At 36.7% G+C, this 24,441-nt stretch overlaps 1 protein-coding gene across 4 annotated transcripts in view; it reads left to right on the top strand.

The window, feature by feature from the left end:
- AUH (AU RNA binding methylglutaconyl-CoA hydratase) overlaps positions 1 to 24,441 on the top strand; it is a 176,101-nt gene that overhangs the window by 83,325 nt on the left and 68,335 nt on the right. For 3 of the 4 annotated variants that reach the window (XM_061199374.1, XM_061199375.1, XM_061199377.1), the window contains 2 exons: positions 15,664 to 15,756; positions 17,433 to 17,489. The exons of the other annotated variant lie outside the window; for it this stretch is intronic. In XM_061199374.1, the coding sequence (XP_061055357.1) occupies positions 15,664 to 15,756; positions 17,433 to 17,489 (150 nt within the window). The remainder of the gene's footprint in view (positions 1 to 15,663; positions 15,757 to 17,432; positions 17,490 to 24,441) is intronic. 4 annotated transcript variants of the gene reach the window in all.

Genomic DNA, 24,441 nt, shown 5'->3' on the forward strand with positions numbered 1-24,441 from the left:
GTTGGACATGGACAGCCTTGCAAATAAATAACTTACACATATAACAGCAAAGATAAATCTTTGAAAAATATTGAATTAAAACAACATATTTTTTGTAAAACTAAAAGCAATGCAAAACAGTATATAGTTTAGAGATGTGTAAATGCAATGAAATCACATACATATGCATGCACACACAGAGGAAAAATATGAGAATGATAAACACAGACTTCGGTGATTACCTTTGGGTTTGAGAAGGCAGGTGGAAGAATAGGTGAAGAACACCTGGGCAGATAGGGTATTAGTTCTGACCTGTTTCTTACTTCGGTGATTTTAAGGAAATTTGTTATAATTATGCTTCATTATATATACATGCTACATATATTCTTTATATTTGTCAAATAAGATCAATGTTTTTAGTAGCTTCATATATCTTGAGTTCTGCAAACCTTTCTTACGTTATTTCTTGAATAATTTTCTGCATTTTTTCTTATATTATTTTTTCTTGTTTATTTTCAAGAGAAGCCAGAATTCTAGATTTTTAGAAAATATCTCCTAGTTTTAAGGTTTTTCTTGAGAGGAAACCCTTTGAATGTCAAACAAAATTGGTTTATGGACCAGATTTGCATGTAGGCCTCCAGCTTTCTTCTTGGTCCTTATGCTATAGTTCTCCTAGAGAAGGGCTTCCTGGGGCTATTTTTTCCATGGGAGGAAATGGTTTGTCTGGTGGTTGTTAATGGATGCTGGTGGAGGAGGGTCCTGCATTGTACTCTTGGGGCTGTTTTATATGTACATGTGCTGGCGCCTGTTCATATGGACTCGAGGATTGTTAAATTTTCAGGAATTTTGTGAGCTGGTTTTCAACAACCATACGTATCTTGAAATTGGTCATTGTAGCAGTATCAGTAATAGTACAAATCAGAATATATCCTACCTGTTTGATACCACGTTCCCCTTTTGTTTCATTATATTGTCCTTTTCCACATTTAGAGTATCTTTCTCTGTGGTCTGAAGGGTGAATGGAGTTTATTCTTGTCCATAGTGACTATTATGCTGTGCTTGTTTTTAATAAAAGAGAGTCTATAAGGAGCTTAGAGGTACTAGACTCATTTGAAAGCTATTTTATTAAAATAGAGGTCAGAAAGAAGTTCTGTATTTTGAGTCACTGAATTCCTTACTTTACTTTTCCTAGCTTCTTAGAAAGCATCTTCTTAAAATGTAACTCAAAAATCCTAGAACAAAATTTAGGTCTTTTGCTCTTTTCAAAGGAAAAAAAAAAACAAAACTCTTATGGCTCTTTTTGAGATGTTTTATTCTAAAGAAATTCTCATTGTTAGAAGTCCTCACTGCCCCCCTTCAGGTATGGGATGTGTAGGTTGAAAGCAGTTAACTGACTATTTTGAAATATTAGGCATCAGCAAGTCAGCATGGATGCACAAACATGAGATGATCCCAGTCTCATAACGGCTGTTGTTCCTGAACTTACCATCCCTCCTCCAGGTGCATGATGCGGGTTCCTCACTACTGGGACCTCCATTGTGCAAATTAACAGTATAGAATATGCTGTTCTAGAGCAGAGGTGTTTATCTACTTATGACTAGTCTTTCTGTAATTAGATGGTATTTCATGAAGAGCTAGAAAACATTTTTAGAATTCTTTGTGAAGTAGAAACCCTGAGGGGGCAGGCCCAGTTCTCTCAAGTTGAGGCCTCAAGGAGTTGCTATCTAATAAAAAAGAAGTATTTAAAATAGGTTTTCACCAGAATTTTAAATTGTAGAATCTAGTGTGATGTGGATGATATTTTTGTAAATGATCTTCCACAGTAATTCTTTAAAATGCCAGGCATTTCTGGCTTCCTTTTCCTTTTTTTCCTGATGAAATAAAATTGCAGAAGCTTTAATTTAGCTATGTAAATGCAGAGCTGAATTTGCATTGAAGTACAGGTAATTATGTTAAAAGGCTGGATCACAAAATTCATCTGTCTAACAAACATCTTTTTTTCCTTAAGATTTTGTTATACTGTAAAGTTTTATAAAAGGAAATAATTTAATTTTGAAAGTTTTCAAATTCTCTGATTAGCCTTTCTTCATGTGATTGAAAAATCTCCTGTTCTTATGCATTTTTCTATTAGAAAAAACTGTCTCTCTGGGTCAAATACCTAAATATTTTTGTACAACAGAAGAGAAAAATTTTGTATGAAAAAATCTTATGTAAATTTTATGGGATAAACCTCATCTCAAGTAGTGCTTCTCATTTATTTTACTTTTGTTGGCATGATTTTGAATTTTAGAATTGAGACAAACTTCACTTGAATTTTAGAATTGAAAGGCTCAAAGCAATACAAAACAAGTCACTCATAATTAAAAAATAAAGAAAAACCCACCACAATATAGTGGAAACACACTTCTGTCAGACTTTTATCTTTGCTGCCTTTCTGCAGGGGTTTGTTATTGGAATCAAACTCTTTGCCTGTCCCAGCCTAGCTAGCTTTGTACAAGAGAGTATTTAATGTTTTGGTAACTACATGATCTGTCTTTCTTTCTGTCATCTTTATCTTAAACTAGAAGTTACATTCTATTTCATAATATAAAGTTTTTCTTATGTAAGAATATCAGCTCAGCATAACATTTTCTCAGAGACATTGCCATAGATGTTTATTTTGTTGTAGAAAAGTTAAATTGTGTACATTCCCCAAATGCAGTGAGTTTCTATGAATTGTTTTGATGTATGTTTATTGAGGCAAACCATGTGTACATCTCAGAAGATGTGGATTCTAGTCCTCTCTCTACTGTATGGTACTTTTGCTATCTCCTCTCTGTTGTGAGAGCATAGTGGGTTTTGTCCTCCACCTGTACCTAGTATCTAGCATAGTAACTGGCACGGTAGATCCCCAGTTGAAAGAGTAAATTGACTGGGATCCCATTGGTGTAGACAGATGACCCAAGCTGTACTGCTTTCCTCTCATCTTCAGATTGGATTCTCTCCTGGAATACCTTTCTGTCTACCTGTACCTAAAATTCAAAGAATTATGCCTGTACTGGCCTGAGTTCGATTCTCTCTCTTCTATCCCAGTTCATGTTGTTTCCAGGATGTGACTGAGGATGATAGAAGGAACATGGATGGAGCAGTTTGATTAGTTATTGTGATTCGTAAATTAGGATAGCTGCCCCTTTGCTGGTTTAAAGTTGGAGGTGTAGCTTAGGAGTTCAAGTTTGGAATGTGAAGTTAGTTGATGCTTAGTAGACGTCCAAGTGCAGATGTCAAGGAGGCAACAAGATAGGAGCTTGGAGTTTAGGCAAGTAGTCCAGGCTTGAGATGTAAATTTTGGAGTCATCAGAATGTTGGTGCTATGTGAAGACTTGATAATGGATGAGGCACCTAGAAAGTTACTGTAGAGAGGAAAGAATTCTGCCAAACCTGAGATATTATAATGTGTCAAGTCTGGGATGAAAAAGAAGAACCATAAAGGAGACTGAGAAGGATCAGCCAGGGTAGGGAGGTAGGAAGAAAACAGTATTCTGAAAACCCAACGGAAGAAAGTTCTTTCATAAAGACTGATTGATCAAAAGCTGCTGATACGTCAGGTAAGGTGAATGCTAAAGAATTGACTTGGATTTTGCAACATGGTCGTTACTGGTGACTTTAACCATGTACCCTTTTGGAAACAAGTGTTGAGGCTACTATGGGCAGCTGCTTATTTGGCTGGCAAATGATGAGAAAGCTCCATCGCTTAGCAAAGCTCCCAAAGCAATTTTGGGAGGCACCCTAATTTGACTTGCTGGGCTTTTTGGTTATAAATCCATTTAGAAAAAACTAGTTATCTGAACTTACCCTGGTTATGGAAAATACTTCCCATAATTTGATTTCTTGTAAGTAAACTACAAATGAGAGTATTTGGGAAAGTTTTCCTCAAAAAAAAAAAAAAAAATATATATATATATATATACCTTTCTGTGAAGCATAATATCTGATTTATCGTGGCTTAATATTAGTTTCTGATGCTAATTTATCATGGCTTAATAATAATCTCTGGTGTAAATTCAGAGTTTTTGAATATGAATAAAGTATGAATAATTTTTTGCCAAAGTTTAAAGTGTTGTATTTGTCACTTCATGCATTTAGTCATTATAATAAAACGTTAAACTAAGAAATGTGCTTGTAAAGCTATAAATCCACCTAAAACTCTTTCTAGTATCCCATTTTAGGATTTAGAGATTCTTTTTTAAAACAAATGGATCTTTTTAAAAATATATTTATTTATTTAGTTGTGTTAGGTCTTAGTTGCAGCAGGCGGGCTCCTCAGCTGTGGCATGTGAACTCTTAGTTGCGGCATGCATGTGGGATCCAGCTCCCTGGCCAGAAATCGAACCCCGGCCCCATGCATTGGGAGTGCGGAGTCTTAGCTACTGCACCACCAGGGAATTCCCAGGATTTAGAGATTCTTGAGTAATGAATACAAAAGAGCTTTCATAAATTCTAGGTATATCCGTTTTAAGCTTTCCATTTGATTTAGAGGCATCTGATACTTATTCACGAAAAATCCAGAGGTTTTTTTTTTTTCCTGCAGTTTAAGTTTTCACCATTATAGAATTCAGAGCTTTTTCAGATTTCTTTTTTGTTTTACTTTATCTGAAATAAAGCTGATTCTGAAAATACTTAATTGTTACCACAGTGACTGTTAATACAATTTGAGAGATTATGCACTTTTTATATTTTCTTTGCTATTGCCTAAATGATTATTTGATTTTTATTTTAGATGTAGTGTGTTAAGAATTGATATGTAAAGAACATTTTCAAAGTTTGCAGAATTGTTTGTTGGTCAGCGGGTTGAACTGTTTAAAAATCAGTAATTAATTTAAATTGGATGCAATCCAGTTTATATTTTACTCTCCCCCCCATTTGTTGTTATTATAAATTAGAAATTGGAAGTACTGAATTATGGTATGTGAAAGATTGATTAATGAAATACTCTAGCTACCTTTATTAGTTTTCCAAGTAGTAACTTACAGATCTCAATTTTAGTTTCCTTTATCCTCTTGCCAAGAATGATGGAAAACTGACACAGGTATCTAGGAATCAGTTGTTTTCCCTTATGAGTTGTTAACATCCCCTATTGATTGATTTGTAATCTAGAATAGAGTAGTTACACATCACAGTTTGCAACTGATGGTTTTTCTTCTCTTTTTGGAATTTTATTGCCTTTGCTGACTTTCATTGGGTGTTAATTACATTATGACTGGACAGTTTTGTGAAAATTACAATGTTTTCTTAACTATAGCAGGAGTAATGGGCTTATCAACCAAGCTCTGTCACTTACTCTAAAATATTACCCTAGAATATTCTAGAATTTGACAAGCCCCCCCAAAAAAATCATTAAAAATTTTTTTTTGTCTTTTTCATGGTTGTTAGCTTTTAATTCCACAGGCAATATCTGAGTATGTGTTTAATGTAAAAATTTAAAACTCTTTTCAGCAGCTTTCCCTCATTCCCTTTCTCTCCACATAAGTAATTACTGCTAATATGCTAATTTAATATGTATATTTTGGGGCCTTTTCCTGGCTTTTACTTGAATATATATTTGCATGCATATATTGATATATAGATTATGTACAAACATATATGTATATATGAAAAGAACCACATAAACAGGTTTTTTAATTTTATTTTTGGAAATTTATAGTTTTCTAGGAATTTATCCATTTCATTTAGATTTTCAAATGCATTGGTTTAAAGTCATCCATAATATTCTTTTATCCGTTAAATATCAGAAGAACCAACAGTGATGTCCCCTTTTCATTCCTGATATTGGTAATTCATGTCTTCTCTTTTTTTTTTGATCAGTCTCTCCAGACGCTTTTCAGCGTCTGTATTGGGCTTTGTTCTCTATTGTTTCTGGTTTATTAATCCCTATTCTGGTTTTTATTAATTCCTTTCTTTTTTATTCAGGTTTAATTTGCTGCTTTATTTTAGTTTATTTATTTTTTTAATTGAAGTATAGTTGATATACAATGTTGTGTTAGTTTTTGGTGTACAGCAAAGTGATTCAGTTATATGTTAATATATACACATATGTGTGTGTGTGTGTGTGTGTGTGTGTGTGTATTCTTATTCTTACGGACATAGAAAACAAACTTATGGTTACCAAAGGGGAAAGGGGGTGGGGGAGGGATAAATTGGGAGTTTGGGATTAGTAGATATAAACCACTGCTTTATTTTAAACTCATTCAGATGGATGTTTATTTCATTTATCTTCTGCCAATTAGACATATATTAGACCTTCTTACTATATCCTTTATCTCTGTATTTTCCATCTGTTTGTTTTTCCTGATCTCTCTGAATGGTTTCTTGTCACCCATCTACCAGCTCACTAGTTTTCTTGTAAGCTGCACCTGATTTGTTATAAACATTGAGTTATTTTATTTCATTTTAAAATACTTTTTTGTTCTTTAAGAAATCTGTTTTGTCACTTTTTATAGTTTACAGTTTCCTGCTTGGCTTTATGTCTTTGACAATCAGTGTTTGGTGATTTTGTATCTCAATTTTACATGGATCTTTTTCTTCTTAATTGTTTTTTTCTACTGGTTCTTACTGTATCTTGTTTCCTTGGTTATTCTTTGGCTGTGTGGTAGACACTGTATTTGAAAAATTATTTCTGGGAATAGTTTAGAATCTAGTTTTCTTCAATGTGGATTTTTATCACTGCAATTTAAAAAATGACTTCCTGATATTGTTTGCTATGGATATACCATAATGTATATAATTATTCCTTTATTGATGGGTTTATATGTAGTTTTTAGTTTTTTACTATTATAAACAACAATGCAGAAAATATCATTATACATATTACTAGGGTATCTGAGGGAGCCTTAATAAATAGAAATCATCCTTCTCTCTGAGGTTTGGAATAAATTGAAAAATAAAATAAAAAGTAGAAAAAAAGGCAAAATGTTATCTTTATTACTGATACGATCTTTATTACTTCATTACTGTTCAGTTGAAGGTTGTGGCTTTAGATCTGTTGACGAGATTTGCTCATTTGGATCTCCAGCGTTAGACCAGCTTACCCCAGTCAGAGCTACACTGAAGCTCTGGCCACCTCCCACAGCAGTTGGCCCAGATGCAGCGTTGCATGACTCACAGGGCACTTTTCACGTAGGCATGGAGGAGAACCTGTGTTCTTGGAGGCCAGGTGCATTTCCAAAAGAAGGAAGAAGGAGGGAATAGTTGAGCCAAGAATATGCCCATTTATTCATTTTTGAATTAGCCATTTAGATAAAAAATAATTTGTTAAGGTAGAAGAAATTTGGGGGCAGAAGTTATAGGAGAGTAGAACCCACCTCTGTAATGCTGTATATATTTAATATGTCAGGGAAGAAGAGAACATCTGTATGACCATGTACATGGACACTTTCCAGTTGGGAAAGTGAGTGGCTTTGTTAGAAAGTACCTCTGGAGGCAGGTGGCTGGAGCCTGCACTCCTGCTAAACTGATCCTCACACGTTGAGCCAGCTCTCTGCTAGGTTACTAAAATGGGGAAGAAAATGTGCCTCCAGGCCACCCGTATGTGTTTGTCTATAATTAGCAGTAGTTTTGTTGTTATTTTCTAGTTTACTTATTGCATATTGGTCAGAGAATGGCTGTGACATTTGTACTGTTTTGAATTTATTGTGTTTTTGCTTTGTGGATGCTGTGTTATTTGGTGTATAGGTATTTTATCACTGCAACATCCTTATTGTGGATTTTTGCTTTATTAAGCCTTAATAAGTACCTTTTTTTGTTTGTTTATTTAATGTTTACCCCAGTGTTGCCCTTAATTATTAAGGTTATGAGATGTTTTCTTTGTATTTGACTGTGTATTTGACATCTTTCATATTTTTAAAATATTATTTTCTGTTTTGTTTTAGATGTTTCTCTGTTCTGCTTGTTAGCTGGGTTTTGTTTTGTGATCCAGTTGGAGTCATTTTCTTACTTGATGGTTATAGCTTCTTAACTGTATTGATACGTTTGGTGTTAGGTCTGTCATTATGATTTCCTATGCCTTCCGATTTTGGTGATTTTACATTAAAAAAAAAATCTTAAATATGCTGTGTGTTTTCATGGTTCTGTTCATAGGTTTATTCTAATAATGGGAAAGGGTTGTATTTTTGTGTCACCTGGTTATCTTTATTATTAGAACTTTATGTAGTGTACTTGGTCCTCTGTTCCTTTAGGAAGTTCTGTTGACTTCTTACTATGAGCAGTGATGGAATTGGCATATTTACAGTTTTAAATTCTTTCCTCCCACCTTTCTCTTATCCCATCATATTTTCTTACTGTTTTCTTTATACTTCTAAATTGAATCATATCTGTATTACTTGATTTATCAATTTTAAATTATATCTCTCGTTTATAAAAGATCAGGGAACTAGTGTACTTTCTTTTGTTTATCATTTTTGTATTAATCAAGTTGTACACTTTTTAAAAACAGGTTTATTGAAGTATAATTGACATACAATAAATTGCAACTTTGAAGTGTACAGTGTGGTAACTGCGACCTGTGAAAACATAGCCATAATCAAGATGTTAAACATATCCATCACCCCCAGAAGTTTCCTTATGGCCCTTGGTAATCCTTTTCTTCTTCTTCCCCTCCCTGCCCTGCACCTGTCCCCAGAAAACTGCTGAACTGCTTCGTAACACTAGAGACTAGTTGCCACTTTTGAGAATTTTTTATAAATGGAACACAGTATGCATTAATTTTGTATGTTGTCTTTTAGTCAGCATACTTTCTTTTTGAGATTCATCCGTGTTTATCATGGATCAGTATTTGGTTCATTTTTATTGTTGAGTAGTGCTCCCTTGTATGGATGTACCACATGCTGACATTAGGGTTGTGTCCAGTTTGGGGCAGTTACACATAAAGCTGCTACAAATATTTGTATGTAAATCTTGACCATCTTTACCTTTACTACTCTTACCCAAAGAATTAAGGCCCTTACTGCTTCTTTCTGTCAGTTTTGTGGATTGATGAGATTGTCAGGTTCTCTGGGGATTAGGGGAGGTATCCAGAGCTTTGCCTGGGAATCTTCTTTTAAAATGCAAATCCTGGCTTTAGTAGGTCTAGGTGGGACCTGGAATTCTTCATTTTTAACAAGCTTCCATGCGATGCTAACACTGCTGGTCCACAGCCCCACTCTGAAGAGCAAGGATACAGACCCTGAGAGGTATTAAGGCAAGGCAATAAGGCTGTTTTTTTCCTACAGGTCAAAAAGTAAACTACTTCTAGTGTTATATTTTATTAGCAACAAAATAACTACATTTGCCCTGTCAAGCAGCATTTGCAGTGCCAGGAGCTCTATTCCATCTGAAGCAGCAGTTGACAGTGGAAGTCATTACTCAGTTACACTTATTATAATCTCCCAGACAAGACTGTTGAGTGGGAGCATGTGGGGATTTAACCTCAGCAGCATCCCCTCTCTGCATTTCCCCTAGGGAGGCTTTATTTGTTTTGGAATTTTGGTAGGAAGGGGATGCTCAGGTGTTGGCTCTTCCTACTTTAATAACCTATATAGTCATATACTGGGGACAGTCTGGGTTGGGGGTTCCCAGGGACAACTCAAGTCAGAACTCTGTTATAGTCAACTGACTGGTGCCTTGCATCTGGTTCCTGAGGTTTCCCCAGTTGGATCCACTGAACTGTGGTGTTGCTCTAGGTTTCCAAGAGTTAGAAGAGCACAGAACCAGTGTGCTTGTCAGAGTTTCTTAGGAGTCTCAGCATTTCCCTTTCCTCAGGTACATGGTTGCACGTCCTTTGGAAAGGATGGCTAACAATGCTGAGTCCTTCCTCAGGGACTCTGGGTCTGGTCTGTAAGAACTGGTGATAGGCAATAATGGGTACAGGGGAGAGCCTGGAGCCAGACCACCTGTGCTCCAGTTGTGGCTATCCTGGGCAACTAACAGCAACTCCTCAACCCACTAATAGTTCTGATGTCATAAGGCTGGTAGGAGGTTTAAATAATATTTCTGAGGTGCTTAAGAGAGTGGCCAGACATAGTAAGCACTTTCTACTATTTTGCTAGATCCATAGGTAGCTACGTAGAAAGATAGGAAGGCAGGTGCGTAAGTGGTAGGCTTAGAAAAATCAGGCAGCTTTTCTCAGATTGCACAGTGGTCACTTTTCTGAGTCCTGGGAAGGGTGGCTCCCATTTGTGGGCCTCCAGCCCCCGGTGTGATGAGGTGAGTGTGTTTGTTGGCGTCTCGTCAGGCCTGTTTCTTTCTCAGCGGCCCCGGCTGGACCTCCGGAGAGCCAGTGTGCAGCCAGCGTGCAGGCTTTGGGCAGGAGTGGTTTTGTTTTGTTTTTTTGTGGTTCCTTTGAAACTTGATGATGGCAACTTAACCTGAAGATAAAGTTTTAGCTGAAATTAAGGATAATTTGGAATTTATTATAACTTTCAGTTAACCTTGATTTTATTTCTATTCTCCTTGAATGATTTCAATAAAGTCAGACTTCTGGTATTACTAGATGGGCATTTGTTTTGAAATATTTAATTCTGTGTTTTCTATAAGAACACTATTCTTCAAGCAAAACCAAATTTAAAACTCATGACTGACACTAGCAGTCCCTTAATAATCGCATTGTTTATGTTTTTCTAGAAACATCTGAAAACCTACATTATGTACTGTATTTATCTCAGAGCTGAAAGGAGCCCCTCACTTGCCTTTCCCCCACGTTCGTGGCCTCTGGCTCCAGTTATGCTCACAGAGGGTGTCCTGCAGACTCTGGAGTAGACAGGGCCTGCCTTGTAGCTCATTTATTTTCTCTTAAAATAACAAAACTTTAATTGTTTGCTTTAATTATATTTTTAGGAGAATTCAAAGGATTATTATCTTCTTTGTCATACCTGGCTCATTTCCTGGTGCTAAACTCAAAATAGTATCTAATCCTGTTGGTTACATAACACATTGAGTCATCATTTCTTCCTATTGCTGTTGGGAATAGCCACTGCTCGTGGCGGTTCCCGTTTCATTCAGTCACACTCTGATAAACTGCCAATTTGGTATTTCTCGGTTCTTTGAAACTGATAATCTGCCTTTCAGATGTTTGTTTTATTGAGTTTTCTCTAAGATTATTAAGTGCTCCCAAGTAGAAGAAATACTATGTATAAAAACAAGCATATTAGGTAACTATGAAACTAGCATGTACTTTGAGGTCACTTATATTTTCCTGAAAAAAGTTTACAAGAAAAACATCTTTCAGGGAAAAATTAGGTTTATATAGAACTTCAGGACTTATAATATTGTAAAATGATTGAAATTTAATTACTCATTGAATGCTAATTCAGTTCTATTTAAATAATTATTTTAGTAGGAAAAATTTTATAATCAGCTTTACAGAATGCTAATTTATGTTAATATTCAAAAGTACCAAGTAGTTTACCTATTTAATGATTTGAGAGTATTAATACCCTATTTTCCGTGTTCTTTGTAATATAAGGACCCCACATTTCTTGTCATTTTTATTATATATTTTTATATAAGTTGCAAAGTTAAAAACTTTTATCTCCTTGAGAAAATATCTTAAGTTCTTAACTGTCACATTTAAAAATAATTTTCTTTACTTCCAGAAAGTAAAGCATATAGCAGAAAAGTATTATATTCTCTAACTTCAGAATTAAGAAAAACTTTAGCATGAGATGATTCATTTTAGCCCTTTCCCACCAATGCCCTCATCTCCCAGGTCAGCATGTTTGTATTTGTTTATTTCTTCTCCTTTCCTACCACTGCATTATATAAACCCCATCCTCATACTTCAAGTCATGTAGAACCTGAAACCTGTCTGTTGAACATGCCCCTTCCCTCATCATTTTATTTTATCAAAGTAATGTTTGTTATAGACTTCTCACAATGAAGGGAAAGGGTATATATTCATTAATCAATTTCATTTGTGTTTTTACTTTTTTTCTTTTAGTGACATTTTATACTTCTGTAAAAATGGTGCTTTTTAACTTTCTATTGGCTAAGTGTGATTTTTAAGTGTAATATTTATTTGAGAATATTAACTAATAAAAATGTAGAGCAAAGCCTTATGTCTTTTTGAGGCAATTGTTGCCTTTGTGTTGCAGTATTAAGAACATTACAGATGACCAGGAATTTTTCCTGTGTTCTTTCCATTATGCTTTAGAGATTATGAAGTGATAGAGTATTTCTTTTGTAATTTACAGTCATTTTATTCCTTTTACCCTGCTATTTAGTCTACATTTTCAATGCACAGTTTGATGTGAAGAAAAATTCCTTTCCATATATATCACATCAATTTGTTCCTATATTTAGGGAAAAAAAATCTAAGGAATATGAAATAACTCCTATTTACCATGAGTTGAAATTTTCAGAAAGTGGAACTTGGTGGTACACATATTTCAGGCCTGGGTTTGATTTTGGAAGCCCTTTAAACTCATTTTTGTTAATTTGTTTTCTGACACGTCAGCTTCCAGCAGATATTTAGTGAGTGCTGGAGACACTCACTGTTGACCAGCATTTTCACACAGGAAGGAGAGAATACCCCACTCTCTTCCTGTTGCTCTCTCCATCTTAGGAACTCTGCAGTTTTTCTTTTCTGTAGCTCCATAGGGCTGCATATATTCATGTTGTTCCATTAAAGTATTAAATGAAAGAAGTTAATAACAAGAAGAAAAGTAGAGAGAATACCAGAATTAATGGAGTTAGAAGAGGCAATGAAAAATCTTGCGGTTTGTTCCAGAGTGGTAAGAAGGATGTTACTGAGCAGCATTGATGTGATGTTAATCTTTACTTCTGAATGGACAGTAAGGTGGTATGAATGCTCTTCTGGAAAAGTGTGTACAGAGTGCCATGGAAGCGTAAAACAAGGGGCTTTTGAGCATTGCCTTGAAAGATAATTAGGGACTAGCTAGGCGTTCCAGGCAGAGGTCAGCTTGTACACAGGTTTGGATGCGAATGACTTCTGAAGGTGCTTTAAGTAGTTTGGGGCTGGAACACAGAGTAGGTGTGCGAGGTTGGAGAAGGGGTTGGGCAGGTGGGCAGACTTAGTTCATCAGGTGCCTCCTGTGCCATACTAAAATTTTCACAATTTTTACCCTGAATGTGGAATAAATCATTGTACTGTTTTAAGTAGGGGAAGAGCATGACCCTGTTTGCACTTTAGAAAGATTATCCTGCAAGAAATATGGAAGATGCATTGGAAGGGGCACATTGCAGGTGAAGGAGGTCAATTAGAGATCTCCTGCTGGTGCGAAATGAGGGGGCCCAGAACTTTGGCTGTATAAAAGGGAGGGAGATTTGCCAAATTGTGACCTGTTAGACAGGACTTAGAAAACAATTAGATGTAAGATCATTGGAAAAGAGGACATCTGGGATGACTTCTGGTGTCTGTGTTGAGTAACTTGGTGAATGGAGATGCTTGGTGCATGTGAAATAGAATCTAGAAGAAGGATTGACAGGAAGTTGATTTGAACATGATAAAGTATTTAAGTAGAGATGTCCAACAGTCAGGTAACTGTAGAGATACAGTTTAGAGAGAAGTTTGGGTTTGAAGTGGTGATTTGTATATCATTGGTATTACAGATGGTAAAAGTTAAGGATAGGAAAGAGACCTACTGGGCAGAGCTTCTATTGAGAGGGGAAGAAGGCTGAGATATAACCAGAGGCAGAAAGAAAGGCAGGAAAAATGAGGGGGAGGCACCCAGAAGGCAAATGAAGAGAGGAATTCAAGGAGGGGGAGTGTTCAGGATTTATGTCTCTGATCTTCAGAGGCAACGAGTTTAATAGGGACTGGTGCCCATTGGTTATGGGGCAGTATCACAGCGTCACTGGTAAGCGGAGCAAGAACGGTCTCGGTGAGATGAGTGGGACTAGAGCTGTGAGGTGGGAGTGGGAGTGATGAAACGCGTTTACTCTGTTCCCTCTGGAAGCTTGTCTTAGATGGAGGTGAGCCAAGGCCGTAGTGAGGCCTAGGGAAAGATTTTGATGGGAGAGACTTGAGAATGGGGAGGTAGCAGATTGAAGGAGTCTAGAAATAGGACAATTTCTATAGCTAGCTTTGTAGAAAGGAAGGAGGATTGGGAGCTGTGTAACAGTAATTCCATTGTACTTGTAGTGGCTTGAGGTGACCTTGGGAGCCAGTCGGATTAATTTGCCATTATATTACTTTATTAATTATTCTTTTTTGTCAGATAAAATAACTAGATTTTATTTTTTCATTAAACTCATTTCCTGACTGTAAACACTGACATAGCTGTCTATTCATTTTTTTTACCAGGTGTGCTGTAAAGCACATTGTGTGGAGCACCTTTGAATTTGTCCTGTCCTTTCAAGCTTCCACCTCCCCCCAAAATGCTCAGACAGGTACAAATAGTGAAACATGCCCTGTTCCAAAGCCCCGTTCATCCCTGCTCCATCAGTAGTGCTTTTGCCTCAGGTGGCAGCATCTATATGTGCTCTATCCCAGCCATTTCAACTTTGCTCTTAGAATAAATTTGATAAATTTCTTCATGTATGAAGAAAACTCAGTGTACTTCAACAAATTTGGATAAAACTCTCTATCTGAGGAATTTCACATATCAGAATACCTATGGAAGAGAGACTTCTAGGGATGGTATTTTTTTATTTTATTTTTATTTATTCATTTTTATTTTATATATTTATTTATTTTAAATTGATATATAATTGGCATATAACTTGTGTAAGTTTAAGGTGAATGTGTTGATTTGATATATTTATATATTGTAATATGATTACCACTGTAGCATTAGCTAACACCTCCATCATGTCACACAATTATTATTTCTTTTTTGTGGTGAGAACAAATTAGGAGATGGTACCTTTTTAATATCCACATTTTATTCATATGTTAAGGTTGTTCAGCCTAACTTCACATTCCCATAGTCAAAATAAAATTTACAGAAAGGATTCTGCTTCACAGAATAATTAACCAGTTAGTTTTTGAACTACTTATAAAAAATGAAATCTGTATATTTACAAAAGTTTCATTAAAATAATAGTGTTTCTGGACTAAAGAAAATCTGGCTTTGAGTTTTGTGATTGGCTGACCCCTTCCCAGTCATGCTTTTGGGCAGGTTCTCAGTGTCTCTTCCATCTGAAGTGTGTGGTATTTGATAGAGCCTGATCACTTTCTAGCTACTGTTCATCATACTCATTGCCAAATGGTAGAACTAGCGGGTTGACGCCCAGCAACCACTTGGACTGCTTCTGTCTTGTTTGAGTAGATGTATGACTTCTTTGAATGAGGCTCTATCATTCTGAGCACCAAGGTAACCTATAAAGGGTCATGAATTTTGCATTATACCTAAGTCATTTGAACTTGAAATTTGTGTGAACCACAACATCTCATAAAAGACTTCAGGCTTGAAGATTACAGAATCAGAACTGTGATTCTGTTAATTCAACAGAAAATATTTATGAATGTATTTCAATAATATGGTAAGATTTAAAGATATTACTGCATATTTATGTGATGAAACCCTATACGATCATTACATTTTCTAGAATAACAAAGAATGAAATGCTTATTTAGGTAAAAGTAAAAGGGATACAAAAGTCTATAGACGATATTCCATTTAAAATTATATTCACAGAAAAAAATGTAAAATAAATTGCATAGTAAGGTAACACTCTTACTGAAGAAGCATAAAATCTTTCTTTCTATTTCAGCTAATCTTCCAGTGCCAACCATTGCAGCAATAGATGGGCTCGCTTTAGGTGGTGGACTTGAACTGGCTTTAGCATGTGATATAAGAGTAGCAGGTGAGAATTAATCCTATATAAAAACATAACTTTTTAAAAATGAGGTTTGTGCTTACTCTTCAGATCGTTCCAAATATTTTATTTTTTTCTTGTTGTTGAATAGAACATGTAGAAAAAATCACCTGTTGGCTTAATGAAGTATTTAAAATTCCCAGTTAAGAAAACAGTCTTTTATAGTATCTTGTTCAGTCTTAGCAGGAGGAAAGGAGAACAGGAATTGGGTCAGACAGAACTGAATTTGGATCTTAGGTCCTGCCCTTTTTAGATCAGTTTCCTCCTCTGAAATGGGGGAAATGACGGTTACTGTTGTGAAGATTAAATGAGTTCGTGTACAGCATATGACTAGTCCAAGCACATAATTATTGTTAGCTGTAGTAGTAATAACTTAATCTCTTTGAGGCTCACTTTCTTCCTGCATGGTTTTCTGAAGACTGGATGAAGTGTTTATGAAAATAATGAAGGAAACAGTTAGTGCTAACCATGTGCTGAGTATTGACTTGGTGTTCAGCTAATACTTGACACATATTAGCTCACTTAATCTGCCTAACAGCCCTGTGAGATAGGTACATATTGTGGTGCTTGAGGAAGCTAGTGCAGAGACAGGTGAAGAAACAAGACCCAGATCCATGATGAGCTGGATTTGAACCCAGGCAGTCTGGCGTCCCGGCTCTCACTTCTGTTATCCTGCCAGCGTACTGCATGCTGCCAGTGCTGTCCTCAACACTATCTTTTGTATGGTCACAGTGCTGTCTGTATCCTTGTCCCCTATAGGGGTGACATACAGGGGCTCTGGGATCAAGGACTGGGCGAAGTAGGCAGCAAATATTTGTCACGGTTCTTCCCCTGGTTCCCACTGTCTCTTCTGATGGAGCTGCCTGTTAAATGTAGAGTCAATATAATTATGTTTTTACTAATTTTATGGTAACTGGCTCTTGGAATTTACAGTTGCTAATCCACGTGTACTTTTCCCCCTTTTCACTTTATTTTAGATCTCTGTTTTCTTGACTGAGATTATTGGGTTTTAAACTGAAAAGCCAAGTTACACGCAATCCATTTCTGAAAGAATGCAAGTTCTGGGAATCAGGATATGGGAAGTGGTCCAAGTACATTTGGATATGCAAATAAAGAAATAATTAAGATGTTTTAAAGTAGCCGTGAAAACAAACATGGAAAGAGGAACCCTGTCCAGCTGTCAGAACAGCAAAGCCATTTGTCAGAAGTAACTAGAGATTTGGTCTTGAAAAGTTGCCATATCTGATATGATATATTAAGCTGTTTGATCTGGAGGACTGTTCAGGCAGCTAAAGAATTCATACTTGTCAGACACAGCCTCTCTCCTCATCCTGAATAATTAATGAGATCTAAGTCTTCAAACATGACTTGGCAGTATCAGGTCAAATTATGTAGTCACAACCCTGGTCTTTCTGCATCAAAAATTAATTCTCTGCCAAGCAGTTTTTAACAGAAAATGTCGTGTGAATCTCTTAATATATATCATTTAGAATGTTTACTTATTTCCATAACTGAATGCCTTCTGAAGTGATTTTTAAAAAGATTTGTGACACAAATTTAATTAGTAAACAGAATATTTGTAGCTTATTTTCCTAACTTTTTCAGGTCATCATATTTGAGTTTGATGATGTGGATGTTACTTAATTTTCTTCTTTCCTTTTTAGCTTCTTCTGCAAAAATGGGCCTGGTTGAAACAAAGTTGGCAATTATTCCTGGTGGAGGTATGAATTGTTCATGCCCATCTTGATTTGTTCCTCAAAACAGAGCATAGGGCAAAAAGATGTTAGTTGAAAAGGCAACATTTTGGGTAAAGAGACTCATGCTGTGTTGTTTGCTTCTGTAGCAGAGTCCTTATTCAAAATGCATTCTTTAGCTTCCGTAGGGTGAAGATTGCAGACATGTTGCCTGTTGCTCTCTTTTTGTGCTGTGTCCTGTGCTTTTCTGTTAGATTTCTGAACTTTAAAATTATTGCATCAGTCACATTATTCTTGAAGGATAACACCGATATTTTGAAACTTTTATGTGAGTATGTAAATGTGTGCGCCCTCAGAGAGCTTTATACACACAGTCAGACCCCAGTGGAGGAGGGGGCAGGGCTTCCCAGGCTTCGTGCCAGCTTACTTGTGTTTCTCTGCAGCTGGACAAAGGTTAGGGTCGGTGGGTAGCCTGAATTTGGAGCTGAGGAGGTGTTGTTTCTCCTGTTACTACAAAAAAGGTGAGCAGCTTCTGTTGGAAGACTCATTTAAGAAAGTACTTTTCCACCATTGATAATGAAATCTGCATCACCAAGTAAATGTGAAATTTTTGTTCTTTCGTCTGATGCAGAGAATTTGGAGACATTCCCATTCTGTGAAGTCGTTCTTTCAAAAAGTTGACTTCACCTGAGGATGTGCACATTGATAACTTATTAGTTTATGAATGAAATAACAGTAATAATGTAAAAATTAAAGGCAGTGTTCGAACACTTCCTTTGTACCTAAGTTAAAATTATATGTTTAACCTTATCATTATAAGAATATTTGTCCTGGTTCAGGTGTATAGGTAGAGATTAAAACATAATTCAGTGAAACTGAAGACTACCCAGATCAATATATAAGACTCACTGAGTTTTCTACTTTGGTAATCCGCAAAAATAATATTCTTGTAGGTAAAAGCATTTACTGTCTACCTGTTTTACCATGCCAGTCTTTTTCACAGTGACTCATGAAAACGCTAAAAGGATTTATAAGAAAATAGACCCAATTGAAAAGAATTATCGGATAAAAATATGTGAAATAATACAAGGTTTAGAAAAAGGATGATATGACATGTTTCTGAAATTCTTTTAAAGAAGTAAGCATTTATTCATAATTAGGATATGACTGAGCCTAGAAAGATAGTGACTGTAATTGAATGGTGGGCCCCCTGAGAGATATGTCAATCTGGAACCTGTGAATGTGACCTTATTTGGAAAAGTGGTCTTTGCAGATGTAATTAACTTAAGGATCTTGAGATGAGATCATCCTGGATTATCTGAATGAACCTCAGATTCAATGACAAGTATCTTTATAAGAAGAGAAGATTCAAAAAAGAGAAAAAACAAAGAGAAGAAGGTCTTGTGAAGACGAAGACAGCAGAGATTGGAGAGATGCATTTGCAAGTCAAGGAAGAAAAAGGATTGCTGGCAGCCATCAGAAGCTAGGGGTTCTTCCTCAGAGCCTCCAGGAGGAACCAACCCTGCCAACATCTTAATTTTGGACTTCTGGCCTCCAGAACTATGAGAGAATAAATTTCTGTTGTTGTAAGCCACCAAGTTTGGTAATTTTGTTACAGCAGCCCTAGGAAACTAATACAGTGGTTTTTAATGTTTAAGTAATTTTTTTGGAAAGGGAATTAGTAGGTGGCAGAGATAGGGGATGGAAGGAAAATGAACTTGATAATTTGAATATTTACCAAGTCCCGGATATGAAATGTTTTGTATTAAAACCACCAGAAGATAATACTGTTGTGTGAGAGTATAGTTGGGTTTGATTAGATGCAAAAAGCTTAATTGATTATACTAAGAAATGAAGGTGGTAGCTTTAACTCCTTCCATCTTCCCTTGGGAGCTGCCTGTGTCATATTAGGTCTAGAAATTAGCATTTTCTTCCCAGTGTACTTAAGTTCTCTGGGGTCCTTAACAAATTTATTTGTTATAAAACTCAGAATGCTTTAACATTTTCCATTTGTTTATAAAGGATAGTTTTCTGTCTTTTTGTTTTCTTCCCTTTTTTTCTAAGTGAGTCTGAAGGAATATTAGTTGCTCCTTTAATATAATGAAGCTTTCAAGTTTATAGCTCATAGTGCATGTAATTATGTAGTACTGAATTTTTTATTGAAAATGAATCTAATTTTGTCTAAGGCCACATACTCACATTTAGATAATAAGAGGTGCATGCACAATTTTTGCTTCAGTCTTATATTAGCATTATGGCTATTAAAATACCCCAAGTAAAGCCTGTTTTTTGTTGTTGTTGTTGTTGTTTTTAATAATAGCAGAACAGTTTGTTTTAAGTAAGGATTTTTTTTTTTAAGTATATCTAAAGGAGCTATTTCTGAAAATTTTATGGAGAAAATCCTCTTCTGTCCTATGCATAGAAGAAGTTTTTTAATCCGCAGATATTTTCTCCAATTTCATGTCTCTCCTCCCCTTTCTCTTAGATCAGGGGTCCTCAACCCCCGGGCCATGAACCGTCACTGGTCCATGGCCTGTTAGGAACGAGGCCATACAGCAGGAGGTGAACAGCGGGGCAACCGAGCGAAGCTTCATCTGTATTTACAGCCACTCCCCATTGCTCGCATACCGCCTCAGCGACGGCATTAGATTCTCATAGGAGTGCAGACCCTTCTGTGAACTGCGCGTGTGAGGGATCTAGGTTATGCACTCCTTATGAGAATCTAATGCCTGATGATCTGAGGTGGAGCTGAGGTGGTGATGCTAGCACTGGGGAGTGGCTGCAAATACAGATTATATTTAGCAGAGAGGTTTGACTGCACAGAGACCATAATAAATCAGTTGCTTGCAGACTTATATCAAAACCCTATCAATGAGTGGCAAGTGACAATTAAGCTGTATCTGGTAGCAGGCTTTATAGTGGCAAGTGAGTTGATGTACTTCAGCTGTATCTGGTGGCAGGCTTGAAGTCGAATCCGATACTTATTTTAGTCTGTGTGTGGCCCGCCCATTATTTTATTTACCACTTCCGTCTGCGCCTCTTTCCCACACTGCGCACTTGTCTCAGTCACACGTAAGCCCACAAGCTAACCCTAGCCAAAATGAGTAAAAAACAAACATCACTGGAGAGCTGCTTTGAAAAGGGGGAGAAACCTAATGAGGAGACAGCAGAAGACTCTAAGACTGCCAACAAAAAGAAAGCTGCATTTAAAAGAAAATACCAAGAGTCCTACTTAAATTATGGGTTCATTGCAACAGGTGATTCACATTCTCCAAGCCCGCTTTGTATAATATGTGGTGACTGGCTATCCAGCAAAGCCATGAAACCTTCAAAACTGCTTCGCCACATGGAGACCAAGCACCCTGCATCAAAAGACAAGCCTTTGGAATTTTTCAAAAGAAAAAAAAAATGTGAACACGAAGGACAGAAGCAATTATTGAAGGCCGCCACTTCATCAAATGTGTCTGCTCTGAGAGCACCATTCTTAGTGGCTAACTGCATTGCTAAAGCTAAGAAGCCCTTTACTATTGGTGAAGAGTTGATCCTGCCTGCTGTTAAGGACGTTTGTCGTGAACTTTTAGGAGAGGCTGCATTTCAAAAGGTGGCACATGTTCCTCTTTGGGCTAGCACCATAACTAGATGAATTGATGAAATAGCAGAGGATACTGAGGCACAATAGTTAGAGAGGATTAATGAGTCACCGTGGTACGCAATCCAGGTTGACGAGTCTACTGATGTTGACAACAAGACAACAATGCTTGTTTTTATGCGATATATTTTTCAGGAGGATGTGCATGAGGATATGTTATGTGCACTTTTGTTGCCAACCAACACCACAGCTGCAGAACTATGTCTTTGAATGATTACATATCAGGAAAACTGAATTGGTCATTTTGTGTTGGTATGTGCACAGATGGAGTGTCTGCCGTGACTGGACGGCTTTCTGGTTTCACTACTCTACTCGGGTCAAAGAGGTCGCTTCTGAATGTAAGTCTACGCACGGTGTCATCCATAGAGAAATGCTGGCTAGCCAAAACATGTCACCTGAAGTTAACAATGTTTTGCAGGATGTGATTAAAATTATCAACCACATTAAAGTACGTGCCCTTAACTCACGTCTGTTCATGCAGCTCTGTGAGGAGATGGACGCAGAGCACACACGTCTTCTCTTATACACAGAAGTGAGATGGCTTTCTGAAGGTAGATCACTGGCCAGAGTTTCTGAGTTACGAGAGCCGCTCCAGAGATTTCTTTTAGGAAAACAGTCACCACTGGCAGCACATTTCAGTGACACAGAATGGGTCGCAAAACTTGCTTACTTGTGTGACATATTCAACCTGCTCAACAAATTCAATCTGTCACTTCGGGGGAGAACGACAACTGTGTTCAAGTCGGCAGATAAAGTGGCTGCATTCAAAGCCAAACTGGAATTATGGGGGCGACGAGTGAACATTGGGATTTTTGACATGTTTCATACATTAGCAGAGATTTTGAAGGAGACCGAGCCAGGGCCTTCTTTCTCCCAGCTGGTGCGTGATCACCTGTCTCACCTTTCAGAAGAGTTTGAGCATTACTTCCCAACCACAGAAGACCCCCGAACTGGGAAGGAATAGATCCGCGACCCATTTGTGAACAAGCCAGGTGAATCGACTTTGTGCATGCTAGAAGAGGATCGACTGCTTGAGGTCACAAATGACGGTGGCCTCAAAAGTATGTTTGAGACAACTTCAAATCTCCATACATTCTGGATTAAAGTCAAGGTGGAATATCCTGAGATTGCCACAAAAACACTGAAAACCCTGCTTCCATTTCCAACAACCTATCTTTGTGAAGCAGGGTTTTCTGCAGTGACAGCAACCAAAAAGAGATTACGGAGTAGATTGGGCATAAGCAACACATTTTGGGTGTCCCTGTCTCCCATCACCCCCAGACGGGACCATCTATTGGCAGGAAAACAGGCTCAGGGCTCCCACTGATTCTCCATTATGGTGAGTTGTATAATTATTTCATTATATATTACAATGTAATAATAATAGAAATAAAGTGCACAATAAATGTAATGCACTTGAATCATCCTGAAACCATCCCCCCACCTCACCCTGGTCCGTGGAAAAATTGTCTTCCACGAAACCGGTCCCTGGTGCCAAAAAGGTTGGGGACTGCTGTCTTAGGTGATCCTCATATGAAAATACTGCTTATTGTTTTCTTAAAACTGTTTTTAAATTGGTGAATTTGCTATGTCTAAAATGATCTCTGAGATGTCCTTTTTTTTTTTTTTGACTGTAAACATTGCTGTTAAGTGTTATAAAGAGCTTACTATAATAGACGTAGTAGACTACACTGAATTTTTTTTCTCCCTTCCTGGTGGTGCCTAACTTGCTTCCTGTTGTAGATGCTCACTGAGCAGCCAGGTGCTTGTGACCCTCATCAGTGAGCCTTTCTTCACTGTCAGTGGTCCCAGCCTTTCATCTGTTTCAGACAAAGGTGGTTGCGAATAGAAGATGGGTAGAATGTAAGTGGGGAGAATTCAAATACAGGGAGAGTATTGTGGAAAAAAATAATGCTTTGCTTTCCTTTTTAATACTATGGATGAAATAAATATTTTGGGGGAAAATGTGTGAACTGCATCCAGTCTAGAAGACATATGTCTATAAGTCTAACAAAGAATGCTCTTCTAAGTTGTTACAGGCTCTTGGTTCCGTATGTTAATCCAAGTGAAACTGTCTCCCCATTTGGATTTACCATATGTTTGATCAGCCACAAAAGAGTTAACCTGATGCTCTTAGTTGTCATATTATTATCACTTCTGCACTTTTGTGATAACAGTTTACTGGGAAACTGTAATCAAAACCTGGCATTTAGTTTTCTTTCTTTCTTTCTTTTTCTTTTTTTACTTGAACTTGAGTCTGAATAACAATGTGATTATTTTTAAGGTATATTTTGTAAATTTTCTTAAAATAAAACAAGTTAAATTATAAAGCGATTGTTTTGCAGATATAGTAATAGTCCTAATGAGCATATTAATGGACCATTACTATAATGCAAGTTTTAGATTAGTGTTCTAAATTTCAGTTTTTACTTGATCATTAAAATTACATAGTTAATGAAAAGTAAGATGTGAAGGAAGGTGGAAACATACTAAAGCCAAATTGAACTTCTTTAAGTTGTATTATATCAGATATAATAAAAATGGAATGTAATTGACTGTCATATACTTAAACCAGTACTTTTATTTGTTATATATATATATATATTTAAGTATAGACAGATATTATAAAATACGATGTTAATGATTTAAAGCCAGTTTAAAAATCCTTAATATTGTTACCCTAGGATCTTCCTGTAATATTCTTAAATTATATTAAGGATTTTTATACACTAAATAGCCCTACTCTGTTCTTTATTATTTTCACCTTTAAGAAAACAGCTAAACTTCCTATCTTCTTCCCAACTGAGAGAATGCTCCAGTACTAGAAAATAAAATTCTCTTTTGGAAATAGCTCCCCAAACAATACCACCCTTTAACACATTTATAAGAACGCAGTAAAACAAGTTCAGAGGATTAGAATTCTGTTATTTGACAGTTTAGGAAATTTCTGTAAGTTTGCACAGAAAATGGTGGCAGATTCTTTTATTCCTGGCCTCTGTTTCTTACATCTTCTACTAGAGGATTTGGGGTATATGTCAAGAAACCTTATTATATCTAAGAAAACTGTTAAGGCTTCTTGCTTGGGTATACATCACTGTGGACAAGATGTCTAGTATTTCCATTGCTCTGTGGTTCTCTTTCATTCTCTCTAACTTTTTATTTCAGAAATATTCAAACTTTAGGAAATGTGAAAGGCAGTAAAAGGAAACTCTTTATACCCTTTGCCAAGATCTGTCACCCCCCCATGCCCCTCTCCTTCCACTCTCCACCTCCCTCTCTCATATGCACATCCATTGTGTTCTTGCCGAACCATTTCAAAATAACAAGGTG

This window comes from Eubalaena glacialis, chromosome 9, assembly GCF_028564815.1.
Source record: "Eubalaena glacialis isolate mEubGla1 chromosome 9, mEubGla1.1.hap2.+ XY, whole genome shotgun sequence".
In the NCBI taxonomy this organism is placed as follows: Eukaryota; Metazoa; Chordata; class Mammalia; order Artiodactyla; family Balaenidae; genus Eubalaena; species Eubalaena glacialis.